At 43.7% G+C, this 16,586-nt stretch overlaps 1 protein-coding gene across 14 annotated transcripts in view; it reads left to right on the forward strand.

Moving 5' to 3' along the window:
* tnrc18 (trinucleotide repeat containing 18) overlaps positions 1-16,586 on the forward strand; it is a 163,640-nt gene that overhangs the window by 101,324 nt on the left and 45,730 nt on the right. For 10 of the 14 annotated variants that reach the window (XM_078240109.1, XM_078240113.1, XM_078240112.1 and 7 more), the window contains 7 exons: positions 292-1,254; positions 4,614-4,810; positions 6,160-6,296; positions 6,756-6,884; positions 7,328-7,505; positions 10,684-11,059; positions 13,797-14,096. In XM_078240109.1, the coding sequence (XP_078096235.1) occupies positions 292-1,254; positions 4,614-4,810; positions 6,160-6,296; positions 6,756-6,884; positions 7,328-7,505; positions 10,684-11,059; positions 13,797-14,096 (2,280 nt within the window). The remainder of the gene's footprint in view (positions 1-291; positions 1,255-4,613; positions 4,811-6,159; positions 6,297-6,755; positions 6,885-7,327; positions 7,506-10,683; positions 11,060-13,796; positions 14,097-16,586) is intronic. The other 4 variants (XM_078240111.1, XM_078240123.1, XM_078240117.1 and 1 more) reach the window with 3 other exon arrangements.

The raw sequence follows: 16,586 nt of genomic DNA on the forward strand, positions 1-16,586 counted from the left end.
TCACTCAGTTTTAATGCATGGTTTTCTGTAGAAGATTACTGACATGTTGTAGTCAGCTTTAGGATGTATAGTGCATCTTTATGTCTGCTCATGTAAAATATGCATCTTGCATGGGATGTAGCTCACCTGCACCTTTGGATTTCCTATCAGAGAAACCAACATTTATCTGAACTGGCTATTTGTTTTTATTCATTCCTGGGATGTGGGCGTCACTGGCTGGGCCAACATTTATTACCCATTTATTTGTTTCACTTGTAAGATAACTCTGCTGTTTTTCTCTGTATTTTATAGAGATTCCTCAAGGATATTCTTATCGGTCCCTCCCAACCTCTTTTGGCAGCCATTACCCCTACCTCCTGCAGCCCACTGCAGCATCTGATGCTGACGGTTTGGCACCAGATGTACCACTGCCAGAATCCTCCGAGCCCATGTCCTGTTCTATTGCTCCGTCCTCACCTGATGTCAAGCCAATACACTTGCATCCCCCAGCGCCGCAAGAGGACTTGCGCCCCAGCATAGCTGCAGAGCCAATTGAAATCAAAGTCCAATGCGAAGATCTGATTGATCTCGAGGACAGCAAGACCCTGTGCGATCGGCATCTCGAGGTTCAAAGCAAACCTGTGCCGTTTGTCGCAGAGATGGACAATGAGCCGACGGATCTGACCACAGAACACAAAGCCTCACCTAGTTTACAGAGCCAAGATGACCACCAAAGCTGTCTGTCACCTTACCAGACAATAGCTCGCACTCCAGAGGTGGTGGAGGACAAAGCTGAGTTCCAACAAGTGCAGGCCAGCTCTCCGCATGGTGACTATCAGGGCACTCTGACACATTTGGAAGTGGATAGCTCAAAAGCAGAGGAATTGCCAGAACATAACGATCATTATTTTAAAACCGAGCAGGCGGACATTGAGGACACTGTCGAAGATGCTTTACTCCCCGCACCTTCGAATACAGCGGAACCCATTCTGGAACAGTTTGAGCTGAAACAGGAAGTGTTGTGTTTTCAGATCCCTGATAATCAAACACCAGAAATAAAGCTAGATGACCCTATGGCCGGAATGAATGCTCTGGTGGCTGCTGTCGAACTTCCCCAGGCATGTTCCTTACCAATTGAGACAGCCATGCCTGGTGTTCTCATGATGCCTTCAGACTTCAGTGTGGCCGATAGTTCTTCCCTTATCGGCATAGCCCTGCTGAGTGAAATCGCTGAACTTGAACTGAAACGACGTAGGTCAAGCGAGAGCAATAAACGTAAGTAAGATTTATTTCCGTCAACGTCTTCCATCCCTGTCCCCAGGGAGTTCCCACTCATCCAGGGATAGTAGAGTTGGGTAACAGGAATGTTTAGCACTCTTGGGTCAGGAACAGAACAGCTAAATGCATCTTAAGCATCCTTCTACTCTGTCTCATCAGCATTGGCCAGGATTTTCCAGCCCCGCCTGCCGCCGAGATCGTCCAGTCCTTCAGAAATTTGGCGGGGTTGGAGAATCCCAGCATTGTTTTAGCCCTGACCTCCACCCCAACTGTGACGGGAATGTGATCACTGCCATTTCTCACACCAGTCATCCGGAATTTCCTTTCCAGGGTACAATAGACAATTTAGCGTCACATTGGAAACGACCTAAACTCGCTTTTCACACAGCCTCAGTAAACCCTGGGAGACTTTTATTGCCTCTGTATGGGCTGGACTAGAAGTATGTTTTCGAGTCCAAATGTTACAAGCTTTGAAAATCCTCTTTTTAAAACCAGAACTCCCAACTGAAAAATTATACAAATCCAAATCTTGCAACAAGTATACAAAGGATGCCATTCAGATGCCACCATCATACGATCAGAAGCCACTCGCCATCAAAACTATTCGACACACAAGAGTCATTTACCTGTCCTACAATGTAATTAATTAATTGCCAGGGAAATGTTTACACTTGACCCAATTTCAATAGAACTGAACGGTAGTGAGTTCAAGTCTAGTGTGAAAGATTGAATCTTAGATTGAATCGCTTCTCCCATTGTGCTGGCTATAAACATCCAAAGGGAAATGGGAGAAAGGCCAGTCTCAACTCAGATTGTCCCGTGTTTGGTCCCCTTGTCCTGAGCCTCAGTTGGCAGTGGGAGTGAAACCACAAGGTTGGCCAAGGTAGGAAGTAGGCGAGGCACCATTGGGTCGGAGATGAAAGCACTCTCTTCCCAAGTAGGGAGTTGTTCTTTGCATCTGGCTATTGCTGTACCTGATTCAGGACTCCTAGACTCTGACACAGAGTGCCAAAAGTTGGAAAGAGAATCTATTGCCAGCATTAATTAGCATTAAAATGTGCCAAAGGAAATATAAATAGAAACTTTCTTTTTCCATCCACCCATCCGATACCACAACAATTTGGCCATCAAGTTGTTGCTGCAAAGGTTGGAAGCCAATTATGGATTTTCTGCGGATCTTCGAAACTAAACACTTCTACCACAGGTTCCTTTGTGGAACTTTTGGTGCCATTTTTACAGAAGAAGTAAATGATTGCAGGCCTGTGTGGCTTCCTAGAAATGGATACTTGTTGTCAGGTAATCACAGCGGCCTTTCCTATTGTTCGAACCTTTGTCATTTTGTCAATTGCATTTTGGAAAGTCACCATCATCCAGAACAGTATTATTGGTGTGGTGGAGGACTCTGCCATTGCCATGAGGCTAATGGCTAGGATTAATATTCCAGGATTTCATGGCTGCAGCCTAAGTGAGGGGCTACTTCTTTTTCAAAACCTCACATCATTGTTCTTTCATATCACTCATTGTTTTTGCTTCCACTGTCCCCTTTCTAAATACCATCACTTGGAGACAAGTAAGCTTAAAAATTATTGGGCATGATCTTACCGACTGGTAAGATTGGGGATTGGGAACGGCAATCGTCCAGGGAACGGGAAGGAGTGACGGAGCTTCCAGTATACTGTGTACACTGTGTATGCACAGTGCACTGGGAGATCGGGACACCTGTGCAATGACACCCCTAGGGCTCAGGAACTGGCTTCCTGGCGTGAATATGCTCTACCCACTTCCCCTACTGGTGGGAATCACATTTTGCTTCTTTTGTTTCTCTAAGTGCCGTACAATTGTGTCTGGGAGCTCGCCCAAAGATTTGGTAAGATTGTTTCCTGTTTTCGCACCTATTCGGCACTTAGAACTGTTTTGGTAAGATTGCCCTTCCCCCTTAATTCAAATGAAGATTTTGGTTGGGATTTTCCACCGCCCCGCCCATGGTGTGTTTTGCAGCCACAGAGGTGGCCCACCATTGGCCGGTGGCAAGATCTTCCAGTCCTGGGGGGATGGTAGACGCAGCCGGCAGGACCAGAAGATCCCACCAGCAGGAATGGCTGGAGAATGTTGACCTTTGTACTCTATCTAAGTGTCCCTTTGCAATGATTTGATACTTCATGGGATGCTAGGAGACAGGACTTTAAATAAATTGGATTGTCAAATGAGCTCTTTCAAATAAATCTCCGATAGTCAACGTGTGGTCACACACTCATAAAATGGTGGTTGAGGCATCATGGAGCTGTTTACTTATGTCAAGTGCTCATGTAATGTTTCTTTAGAACAGACAGGGAGAGCTTAAAAAGCTGGATGCATTTCAATTACATTGGGCTGCCAAATGCTCAAATCCCACTGGAGCAATGAGCGTTCAGCTATCACCATCAATTGACAGAATTTAACTTTCTCGGTGGCACAATGATTGGCATTGCTGCCTCCCAGCGCCAGGGACCTGGGCACCATTCCGGCCTCGGGTCACTGTCTGTGTGGAGTTTGCACATTCTCCCCATGCCTGTGTGGGTTTCCTCCAGGTACTCCGGTTTCCTCCCTTGATTGACCGTGCTAAATTGCCCCTAGTGTCAGGGGGATTGGCAAGCTAAATACGTAGGGTTGCGAGAATAGGGTCTGGGTGGGATTGTGGTCAGTGCAGACTTGAATGGCCTCCTTCTGCACTGAAGGACTCTATGATTCTATGATTTCAGGTGGCTTGAAGGCGCATTTTTGCTAATCAGCATTCTGAGTTAAAAACTAGGTTTGAACCATGTGAAGTTTTAGAAGTCCACCTTAAATTAACGATGCCAACATTTCCACTTGACTAAGGTTTTGTCTACCTCAGTTTTGGGTTGTAAGCATCTCTGGCTTTGATTAGCATTTATTGCCCATTATCTATGCTTGGTTGCCCTGAGCATTAGCCCGGGCCTATGGATTCTCAGTGACATTACCGCCATCTCTCCGTAAGAGGGCAATTAAGAGACAGCCTCATTGCATTGGGTCTAGGTGCAATCAGGTAAGGTTAATCAATGAGTCAGTTGTTTGAAGAACCAATAGTTCCACGGTATCTTTATACTGATACTGTGCGAGTTTTTAATTTAACGATTATTTTACAAACTGAATCCAAATTCACAAACTGCCATGGTAGGATTTTAACTCTCAGTCTATTAGCCCAGGCCTGTGGATTACATGTCCAGCAAAATAACCATTGCACAGCCTCACTGACTAAAAGATAAATGAGAGAAACATGTAATCTTTTTAAATTTAAAATGACACTGTAATTAGGGAAGAAGAAACCTTTTAAAAGCAAAACTGCATTTTGTTTGAAGGTCTGGAAGGAGGAGGGGCCCACCTAGATTTGGAAAGCCTGCTCGTTGCCAGCACCCAAGCACTGATGATGGATTCCATGCCTTCGATCAGCACTGAAGCTCTTGAGAATACAAAGAGTGGACCAGTGATCATCAGGCTTCCCCGTGAACTAAATCCAAACAAGAGATACAGCTGGATGCAGAAGAAGGATGAACCTGTGAGTGAATTTTAAATTTAAGACAAGAGCTGTGTTAGGTTTCTGTCCATGAAAAAAACGCCAATATTATAGAATATCAGATTATTGAAAAAAAACTTGCATTTATACAGCAACTCGTGACATAACCAGTGATGTACTTGTTTTGAAATATAGACTGCAAAATTGTTGTAACGTGGGAAACACAGTTGCCAATGGGCAAACAGCAAGATCCCACAAACAGCAATGTGGCCACGACCAGACTATCTATTGAATTTGTTGGTTGAGGGATTGGTATTTGTCAGGACAAACCCTCTTTGAAATACTGATGTGGGATCTTCAACCTGAGAAGGCAGATAGGATTTTACAGTTAAACTGGGAAGTTGGCACTTCTGACAGTGCAGCACTCACTCAGCACTGCACTCAAGTGCCAGTTATGCTTAAGTACCCAGAGCGGGACTTGAACCTGCAGACTTTTAGCTCAAAGGCAAGAGTGCTACCACTAAGGCACGGCTGCTGCCCCGTGCTACAGGCAAGAGCACAGAGCTTACATGAATTAAAATGTTTTATTTAAATCCTGCAGGTTAATAATACAAGGGGGACATTCAATTTATTCTATTTTGATGTTTCTACTGGTAAATAGAGGGGGCTTTCTGGGTTTATATTTGGGGTGGCACAGTGATTAGCATTGCTGTCCCACTGCACCAGAGACCCGGGTTCAATTCCGGCCTCGGGTCACTGTCAATGTGGAGTTTGCACATTCTCCCCATGTCTGCGTGGGTTTCCTCCAGGTGCTCCAGCTCCCTCCCACATTCCAAAAATGTGCGGGTTAGGTGGATTGGCCATGCTAAATTGACCCTTAATGTCAGGGGATTAGCAGGGTAAATGTGTGGGGTGACAGGGATAGGGCCTGGGTGGGATTGTGGTCGGTGCAGACTCGATGGGCCGAATGGCCTCTTTCTGCACTGTAGGGATTCTATGATTCTAAATCACATAAAACAGCAAAATGTGCATGTATGCTACAGGACATCTCTATTTTCATAAAAAGGGTCAGATTTTATATGACTAATCTTTGTAATATTTACTGGAAGTTATCACTATCTAGTGGTGATACACTAAGAAGTTCACTTGAAAATTAAACCACTGGCTGTTGCATTTTTAAACTACAAAGTATGCGCTGCCAACACGGATATGAATCTTTGGCCTAATTACACCAGGAAAGTTTTTGATTGGGAAGAGAAGTTTAAAAATATCCTTTGTGGCCTTGTCGTTTTTAATCAGTGGAGACAATGAAAATGAATTCCACTTCAAACAGTTGTATCCTGCTGGCTTCTTTCAAGACTGTCTCTGAAGCAGTGTGCTTTCAAACTTAGATGTTCTCCATTAAGTCTGCCATTGAGGGAATGGGCACCATGGAGCTGGATTACAGGATGAAGCTGGCAGAACTACAGAGGAGATACAAGGAGAAGCAAAGGGAACTAGCCAAGCTCCAGAAGAGGAGAGACTCAGAGTAAGTGACGTGGTTTCAAAGACAGCCCAGTGTACGAACTACGAGTCCGAGGCAAACTGGTACAGCCATTCTGTTCAGTGACTGAAATCTTCACAGCGAATTGATAAATCTGGGGCCCTGAGAGGCTCTTAACCATCATAAGCTACTGCGTCTCAATCATGATAAAAGAGAGCTGCATATTGACAAAGCCATAGCAAAAACACCTCATACCCCAACCTTAAACCGTCCTTCCTGAAACAATAATTAATGTGCAAGTTAAACACTGCCAAAATCATGTTAGCTCAGTCTGCCTGCTCTGGGCAAAGGCCCAACAAGAGCCCCATTAGGAAAGTTAACTTAGACCGTGTAAATGGGGATAGGGCTCTCATTGATTAAGGCCAGGCCTATCAAACATTCTCTACTACTAACAAGTCTAGCCGCTAAATCACATTTAAAATAATCCATATTGTATCTCCGTAGAGAAAAACGGGATGAGAAAAGTAGGAGTTTGTCGCGGAGAGGACCTGGAAGGCCGCGAAAGAGAAAGCATGGCTCAAGCGCTCCGTCACCGCATGTTGATAGAGGGCGAAGTGACAGCAAGAGTGGGAAGTAAGTTAATGCGTGGAGAGAAATGGTTCATTATTGGTTAGCTGCGACTTGGCCAGTGTTGTCGGAATGAGCACCAGGCAGCCCCTGGAGGTCGGGGGATGCAGCCCATCCCCCTTCCCCACTTCCCCATCCCCCCACAACTCCCCCCACATATACATCAACACCCAACACCTGGTCACTTCCAGCTACCAGACCACTTTCTGTTAAGTCTGGTGTAGAGGGAGGGGCCAAGCAAGGTAGGGAAGCAAGCTGGAAGCCAACACTCAGCTAACGGTTTGAGTCTTAGGGAATTCAGGACCAGTCGGCAAAGGTTACACCTCTCCGCTCAGGTTTGTTTGTTTATATCTTCTGGTAAAGGGCGCGCAAGCTCCAGAAGGTTCTTTCTTTTCCACAATTTTATGGCGTGCACTCAGTCCGGCTTTTGACTCCGGCCTTTCACTCAGCAGGCACGGGAAAAGTTTCTTACTGTCAGACGAGATTGAGATGGTGGAGGGGGTCAGGAAGAAGATCAGGATGCTGAACCAGGACGAAGATGATGAGGTGGAAAGCGTCAGCCTGAAGGTGAAAGGGAGAAGCCGAATGTGGGATGAGCAGGATGCCTCCTCTAGCTTTTCACACGAGGTAAGTCAGCCGGAAATGAGGGTCCTTCGAAAGTGTCCTTGGTTGCCCTGGTTAGCTGCCCGTAAGTCTGATTAACTGTTCCTGAGTAGTTGCCCAGTCTTACAAACCAACCGTTATCACAATAATTCATTAATCTCTTTCTTTTCCTGTGGTCTGGCCAACAGTACTGCTGAATGCATATTAAAATTATCATTACATCTCTCAAGTTCAGCTAGGTGGGAGTGTGTGGTTTGAATGCACGCCCAGACAGAAAAAGGGAGACTCCTGTTTTCAGAAATATATTTCTTTAAGAGCATCATATCAGGGGACCACCCACAATATAAACCTGGCCTCAAACTGATGTTGCCCCGTTGACATTATAAACCTCACCATAATTTATCACTCCTATCCGTTACTTCAGTAATCTGAATGTCACGTCAAAGGATAAATGTCTTCTCAAAGGGGGCCGTTTTACCTTGAGGTGATGATGTAAACAGACACTATTAAGTTGACCTCTCGATTTTCCTTTCTTCTGAAGCCCATGGATAACGGGCGGCCTACTCAATGTTGGCCATTTCACACCATTAGCCCATGGTAAAACAACCTTTGAAACGTCTGCCCCACAGATTGTCTCCATCAGCTTTGACAGATAAAACCGAGAGCAACAGGTAATAGCCAAAATGAATTGAGCAGATATAGTGTTTTATCACGTATGGGATTATATTCGTAGTGGTTTCTGTATCCTGCCTCTCACTTGCCAATATGATTTCCTCAGCATAGAAGGCCTGTACTGGGCAGTGGGGTCACTACTCGAATCAGTAGACTGTCAGTTAATGGAGCTTCCAATTCTGTTTTGCTAATTTGCTGTTTTATTTAGAATGGTAAGTTTCTTGCATGTATGAAAATACCCTTTAACGCCTTTCCAATGGTTGCTGTTTGTCCCTTTGGTAATGTCCCTTTGAAAATGAGTATAAAGAATGCATTTATCATTTTGTTAGCAATAACAAACTAAAGCAATGTGCCCACCTGGTTTTGGTCAGTGGATGCTTTTTTCTAAATCAACCATTCACAACAACAGTTCCTCCCAGGGAATGTGAAAAGCTTTAAGAGTAGTGGTTTTCTGAGAGTGTATGTAATTCTAGACTATCAGTGGGCAGGTGAAAAAACAGTATGGCTCACTTAACACTGTTCTGATTGGATGTATTTACAAGTGAAAGTGGACATTGACCCAAGATGCAAAGAAGAAAAGTAAATGTTACATGCTGAAAGTAGAGGGTAACCTAGGTACTATTAAGAGTGATTAAATTAAAGTAATTCATATCAGCAAGGATAAAGTACTGGACAGTACTTTTCCAGTGAGAATGAAAGGGAGTATGCAGTTAGCGTCCCTTCAAATGAAGCATATAGTGCCTTTCGTGACTTCAGAACATTCCAAAGTGTTTTACAGCCAAGAAAGTACTTTTGATGTGTAGTCATTGTTCAAACTAGCAGTCATAGTTTGAGGATAAGGGGTAAACCTTTTAGGACTGAGGTGAGGAGAAATTTCTTCACCCAGAGGGCGGTGAATGTGTGGAATTCACTACCACAGAAAGCAGTTGAGGCCAAAACGTCTGATTTCAAACAGAAATTAGATATAGGTCTTGGGGCTAAAGGGATCAATGGATATTGGGGGGGAAGGTGGAATCAGGATATTGAATTTGATAATTATGAAAATGAATGGCGGAGCAGGCTTGAAGGGCCAAATGGCCTACTCCTATTTCTAGTTTCTATGTTTCCGTGAAAATGTAGGAAATTCCGTAGCCAATCTGTGTAGAGCAAGCTCGCACATATAGTAATGAAATAAATGACCGGCTTTCTGTTTTGTTGATGCTGGTTTGGGCTTAGTTTTGTCCAGGGCACTTGGAAATCTACTTTCCTGAAGCAGTAACTGGGATCTTTTATATCCTCAATGTCTCATCCCCAAGGGCTGCAGCTCCAAAAGTGAAGCATTCCTTAAATAACATTTTCACCTCTCTGGGGTTGGATTTGAATTCACATCCTACTGCCTCAAGGGCTAAAGTGTGTTATCCACTGACACATAATATTGGCCGTATCTTAGTTGAAACTTAATTGCATCAAGAGCAAAGCTTTTAGAAACTGTACAATGTGAAGATAATTTGAGTTCTTTATTATCCCAAGCCTTGCTAATAACAAGGTGATGTGGTGGTAATGTAAAGCCATCCATAAGCACACACACACATCTCGTCTCAATATCTAAAGATTGGACCTCACAAGTGTCCCCCTTGCGTCAAACAATAAACATAGTAAGCTTTGAATCTCTTCATTTGCCCCCTTTACATCTTGAAGAAATAAGATGCCAACAGTTTCTCTTTATTTACTCAATCAAAACATCTTCATAATTTTTAAGCACCTCTATTAAATCACCAAAAGAGATTCAGCTTTGACAAAAGGTCATCTGGACTCGAAACGTCACCTCTTTTCTCTCCTTACGGATGCTGCCAGACCTGCTGAGATTTTCCAGCGTTTTCTCTTTTGCTTTCAGATTCCAGCCTCCGCAGTAATTTGCTTTTATCTATTAAATCACCCTTAACCTTCTCTGCTCTCAGGAGAACAATCCCAGCATCTTTAGACTCCCCACGGTGGCACAATAGTTAGCACTGCCGCCTCACAGCGCCAGGGACCTGGGTTCGATTCCTGGCTTGGGTCACTGTCTGTGTAGAGTCTGCACGTTCTCCCCGTGTCTATGTGGGTTTCCTCCGGGTGCTCCAGTTTCCTCCCACAGTCCGAAAGATTTGCTGGTTACATGCATTGGCCATGCTAAATTCTCCCTCAGTGTACCTGAACAGGTGTAGGAGTGTCGCAATGAGGGGATTTTCACAGTAACTTTATTGCAGTGTTAATGTAAACCTACTTGTGACACTAATGAATAAACTTTAAATTGTGTTGGTGAAACAGTTAAGATATGATGCTCAGCACTATTAGGAACCATCAAACCCAGAACTCATATCCCAACACTCCATGGGATCAGACATTGTTGCTCCAAAATCCCGAGCAACCAATTGGCTGTGTGTAGGATGTTAGGAATCCCATTCACAGATGTTCCGTAACCTCGGCAACCACATCTCCTCCCACTGTTGTCGATGCCATTTGCGCTGGAATGACTCTAAATCCTGAACTTCTGTTACTTTAAACCCAACAGAGCCACGGCCAGATTAAGTTCAAGAAGAAGAGGAAGGTGAGCGAACAGGATCAGCTGGCGACCAAGCTGCACCAAACCCTCTCGCTAACTAAATTAAAGTCACCCTTTAAGTTTGCAGATGGTTCGACAGGGAGGCAGAAATGCAGCATTATGGACAACTGCAGGCACCTGGGCTCTCATAAAGACTTTCTGGGAAAGGATGGAAGGAAGGCACTCCATAAAGGCATCAGTAGCTCTCCGGCTACGCTTTCTTCCAAAGAAAGTAAAAACAAAATGGCAGCCAAAGGCAGGAAGTTGGACTCAAGTTCAAAGTTGAAGGGTAGGCTGAAGACGTCCAATTCTCCAGCGAGATCAGAGGTCAGCAGTTACTCCTACAGTAAGTTCCACTGCTTTTTCAAATTAAGTGAAGTATATTTCTTGCATTTTTGTACCCCGCATTACTCCTGAGTAAAAACGATTCAAAATTAAGCCTGTCATTATCTGGAATGGATTTGCTTACTGGATGTAGAAGCACACAGTTTAAAAAATCCAAAGCCTTACTAATGCAGAGTAAAGTCGCCTGTATGTGGAATTGAAGTCCTGAATTTCACCTCCTACCAGCTTGTGTTTAGATGAGATTAGGTGCTGGGTTAGGGTCATGTTGTAAAATGTATCCTGTCAACTGCCACTGTTTTAGACAATTCTTTCAATAATTGTATGGCTGATAAAAGTTTTTGGTGATTTTTATTTTGAGCGTTTGTGTTTGATTGTCAAGGTGATGGATGTCAGTGTGGGGAGATGAAAGACTTTCCAATTCTGGCAGCCAATGATGACACTCCAAGGTTTGTTATGACTGTGGTCAGATACAGACAGATGTTCCCTCACAAGGTGATTGATTGACAGCTCCTTGCTCCAGCGATGAAGCTGCTGTGGAGGATCAGCCAGCTCTTAAAGGGATTGCCTGACTTTCACTTCCTCTAAAATCGATGGGATTGGAAAATCAGGTGGTTTCCATGATAGCTGATCAACAGGATAAAAATCCACTCCGGCTCTCCGGAGAGTATCTCAGCTGCTCCTTGTATCATCTCTTTGTCTAAGTCTTACAATGTGCTACTGATGTGAGCTACCTCCTCCTTCTGCTGTTTTGTTGGAGGTTTACTGTCCAATGAATGATGTTAAAATTTAGATTACCAAATAATTTACCAAAATTGTGTGGACAACAAGGTATGGCAACTGCACTTTATTGTGTCCTGAATTTTATATCATTGTCCGTATTACTTGAGAAGGTCTCAATATGGTAACTCATCTTAACAAGGCTAATTATAGAGAATTATCACAATCCCCGGCTAGCACAGTTTGGTTGACCTGATGCCTTTAGTGAGTGAATGTATTGCCCAGTGTGGGAGTGAGCCAGACAGGCTGGCAGGTCTGATTGTCCCCTCTTGTCTTGATCTCAGTTGGGTAACGGGAGAGTGGCTAACCTTTGGCCTTAGCTCCCCAGTGTTGGAGAGGGTGGGTCATGTCAACCTGGGCTCCCACCTCTGATGGCTCTCTGGCCAAAAGTGCATGTGTGGATGTTGTGGCGAGGTGTGAACTCACGGTGGAATAGCCTGATGAGGTCCACTGTTCTGGTGATGCTTTTTGGGGTTAGCTGTCACAGGGTGACTGAGATGAATGAAACCTTGCCCTACCCCCACTGGGGAAAGAGCAGATAAAAAGCAGCAGAAAGGAATGTGAATTACCTAGAAATCTTAGAATAGAAATCGTAGAATCATAGCTACAGTGCAGAAGGAGGCCGGCACCAACAACATCCCACCCACGCCCTATCCCCGTAAGCCCAAATATTTACCCTGCTAATCCCCCTGACGCTAAGGGACAATTTAACATGGTCAATCCACCTAACCCATACATCTTTGGACTGTGGGAAGAAACCGGAGCACTCAGACACAGGGAGAACGTGCAGACTCCACACAGACAGTGACCCAAGGCTGGAATTGAACCCAGGTCCCTGGAGCTGTGAGGCAGCAGTGCTAACCACTGTGCCATCGCGCCGCCTGTTCTAATGCTTTTCATTAGTTAAAGCTAATTGGTAGTAAACAGTTTTCAGAGTTTTAGATAAGCAACTCTCATATCTAATTCTTAGTTCTTAAGCAACATAGCAGCGATAAGCAGGCTGGGTGCTAAAATATGTACCTTGCATGTATAGAAAATGACTGTAATGTCAGACTCAACTACTAATCTAACTTCTGTCATTCATACAATAACAACTTGCATTTATGTAGCACCTTTAAGGTAGTAAAACACCCTAAGGTGCTTCACAGGAATGTTGACAATCCATCTATGTATGGGGATATTAAGACAAATGGTCAAAAGCTTGGTCAGTGAGGTAGGTTTCAAGGTGCAGCTTTATGAAGGAGTGAGAGTTTGAGAAATGGGCGTGCTTTCAGAGGGAGTTCCAAAGCTTAGAGCTTAGGCAGCAGCAGGCAATGGTTAAATGAAACAAAATTAGTGATATGCAAGAGGTGAGAAGGTTATGGAGGGGATTACAGAGATAGGGAGTGGTGAGGGCAAAGAAGGGTTGGAAAACAGATGAGAATTTTAAATGGAGCCAATAAGTTGTACCTACGATGTTGAGCTCGGTGGCACAGTGGTTAGCACTGTTGCCTCACAGCTCCAGGGACCAGGGTTCAATTCCAGCCTCGGGTGACTGTCTGTGTGGAGTTTGAACATTCTCCCCAAGTCTGCATGGGTTTCCTCCGGGTGCTCCAATTTCCTTCCACACTCCAAAGATATGCGGGTTAGGTTGATTGGCTGTGGTAAATTTCCTCTTAGTGTCCCAAGGTGTGTAGGTTAGATGGATTAGCCGTGGGAAATGTATGGGGTTACAGGGAGAGAGCCTGGGTAAGGAAGCTCTGTCAGTGAGTCGGTACAGACTCGATGGGCCAAATGGCTCTTCTGTGCTGTAGGGATCCTATGATTCTACCATTGGCGTCTCAACTACCTTCAACTCCATTTTCAGGCATTTGGCACCTTGAGGAAGCCTGGTCACTTTGACTTTGATGTTTCTATTCACAATACTGTGCTAATGCTGAAGCTTTGAGCAGTGACACTGAGTGCTACCTTTACCACTGCAGATACTGACACAGAGGATGAGGAGGAGCTGATAAAGGATGAATGGCCACTGCAGTCCACCTCAAGTATGTCTGAGCGATCAGCCTCCAAACAGAAGGCGCCTGCTCTCTATGGCATAATATCAAAGAAAAGCAAGGCTTCACTGGGCACAAAGCAGGCCAAAAGACTAGCGCCTGCCACTGGGACTATGCGATCACAACGGGCGACAGATAAGAAAAATCTGAAGCACTTTGCCTTGCTGCTGGAGGAAGCTGTGCCTGGATCATCTTTCAGTGACAGTTCGGAGGACTCATTCAATCAAGGTTAATAGAAGTAAACCTCAGGTGTTGAGAGAATATGATGGTACAAAGTAGTGACCATCTGGAATTTGGCAGGTGTGGGCTGCCCCTTTCTAACTGTGATGGATTAAATATTGGCTCTTTTGGAGCCTGTGTCTAATTGGCTAATTCCTAAGTCCTTTTTTCCCTTGGGATTGGCCTCTTGAGAGGCTGCAATGAACCACTGGAATTGTAAATTGAATACTTTGTGTGTGTGTGTGTGTGTTTTCCCAATGTTTGTACTGCATTGTGGTGCCGAAGCTTAATTAAACATGTTAATTTCTTTTTTAACTAAATGAGCGTGCTTTGTTTCTCTTGCTTTGCATCTGCTTTTAATTTTTTTTAAAATATGTAGCCTTCTTCTAATAGATGAAAGGGCATTTCACTTCATTTCCACTTGCAATAGAACACTCTATTATTCAGATATCCCTTTCATATCAGACTGTTTATAGAAAGTGCAGCAATGTTGGTTATCTGTCTTTATTTCTCAGAAGCTTGCTGGTATCGCCTCCTCTAGTTTCTAATACGTCCTCCAACAATCTCAACATCCTTTTTTTTTTGCTTCTATATTTTCTGTTTTATTGGTTCAAACTGTTTTCCAAAAACACAAGCGAAAAGATGCGTAGAAACATCACAGCTTGAACATTGATCTCAGGAGCTGATTGGCATGTTCTGTTTGGGTTGACAAAAAAAAGCAACATCTGCATTTAACTGAAGCACTCAGCAGATTTCCCAAAATGGAAAGCTGAGTATTATGTGACAGGGTGTAACACAGGAGCATTCATTAAAGTGGCAATTGGTTGAAATTCTACAAAACGCCTAATTAGCATCAATATGTATTTAGTCAATATGCAACATAAAAGAAAATTTTAAGACAATAATTATGTTGGTTGGTGTTAAGAATATGTGGGACTGGACAGCCTGAAGTGTAGTGCAGCTTTATCATAGAATCCCTACAGTGCAGAAGGAGGCCATTCGGCCCATCGAGTCTGCACCGACCACAATCCCACCCAGGCTCCATCCCCGTAACCCCACATATTTACCCTGCTAATCCCTTTAACCCCTGACACTAAGGGGCAATTTTAGCACGGCCAATCCAACTAACCCACACACCTTTGGACTGTGGGAGGAAACCGGAGCACCCGGAGGAAACCCACACAGACACGGGGAGAAAGTGCAAACTCCACACAGACAGTGACCCGAGGCTGGAATCGAACCCGGGTCCCTGACGCTGTGAGGCAGCAGCGCTAACCACTGTGACGCCGTGCCACCCCAGTCAGTTGTTGGAATTTTAATTTAGCCCCTGTGTTAAATTGTCACCATCCGTGGTAATCGCGTCTCCAGAGACGTGAAAGTTTTCCAGAGCTAGCTTCCCAGATGTTTTCGAATACTGACATAGCAAACTGGTTTTTCCAGTGTGACAGAATGTCTTGTCATACACCTCTTTTGTAATCATGCTAAATCCTAATTACTTAACTGCAAACAGTGTAACTTTTAAAATTTTAACTCCAATTTTGTTTTTATTCGACAGTTCAAGCCCTTTCCTCGGGACGATTATATATTTTAATGCAACTGTCTCACCAGTTGTAAAACTATGTCACTGTTTGAAATCTTGATAATCACCTTATCCCCTGATACAATCGGACAGGTTGGAAGTTTACATGTACTTTTCAACAAAAAAAATCTGTACAAAATTTAAAGGAATGGGCATATGTAAACTGTATTAATATCTTAAAGCTCTGTTATGGTTTATATTTAAATAGTATTGTACCATAAAAACTAGCTATCCCATTTTTATAATCAAATGATAGGTGTAAATTAATATTTGACCACACGTATCAATGTACTGTTCACTCACCTGTCCCAGAGTGCAGTCCAGGGAGTTTGTTAAATCATTTTTCTTTGATTTCAGAGGCAAGTCCCATTTGTGTAACAAAGCAAGTCTAGTTTATTGGGAAAAGGAGTTTATTTGATTTAGAACCTTTGATATCAACAGTTGTTGAAAATACCCAGATTTACAGAATTGGACTTGCATTAGGGCTAGGTGGAGACATAACAGCAAGCAACCATATGAAACCTGCAAAAAGGTGGAACTCATTGCCAAAAACCATTTTGTTCTTTTTTTTAAAATGGCAACCGTCAACGATATTGGCGAGACATTTGAACAGTGCTGAGCAAAAGATTGGGACTGACTGTGCTCCTTTACAGGAGCGAAAAATGGCAGGTCATCTTTAGGTAATCAATCCAAAGGATTCTGGGAGTAGCACTCTGAGTTAAAGGTGGGGTTTTTTTTTTACAAAGAAAATGATAGAAGATTAAAAAAATTATGCTCCTTTAAAAGGGCCAATTCTAATCTTTTGCTCATCCAGTTCTGCTAGAATGGCTGAGGTTCCACACAGCCTGAATCTTTTTATTATATCTTTTTGACATTATCTTTGGGATATAAACTATTCATGGATCTTCATGGGGAGGCAG

The sequence above is a fragment of the Mustelus asterias genome, chromosome 23 (assembly GCF_964213995.1).
Source record: "Mustelus asterias chromosome 23, sMusAst1.hap1.1, whole genome shotgun sequence".
In the NCBI taxonomy this organism is placed as follows: domain Eukaryota; kingdom Metazoa; phylum Chordata; class Chondrichthyes; order Carcharhiniformes; family Triakidae; genus Mustelus; species Mustelus asterias.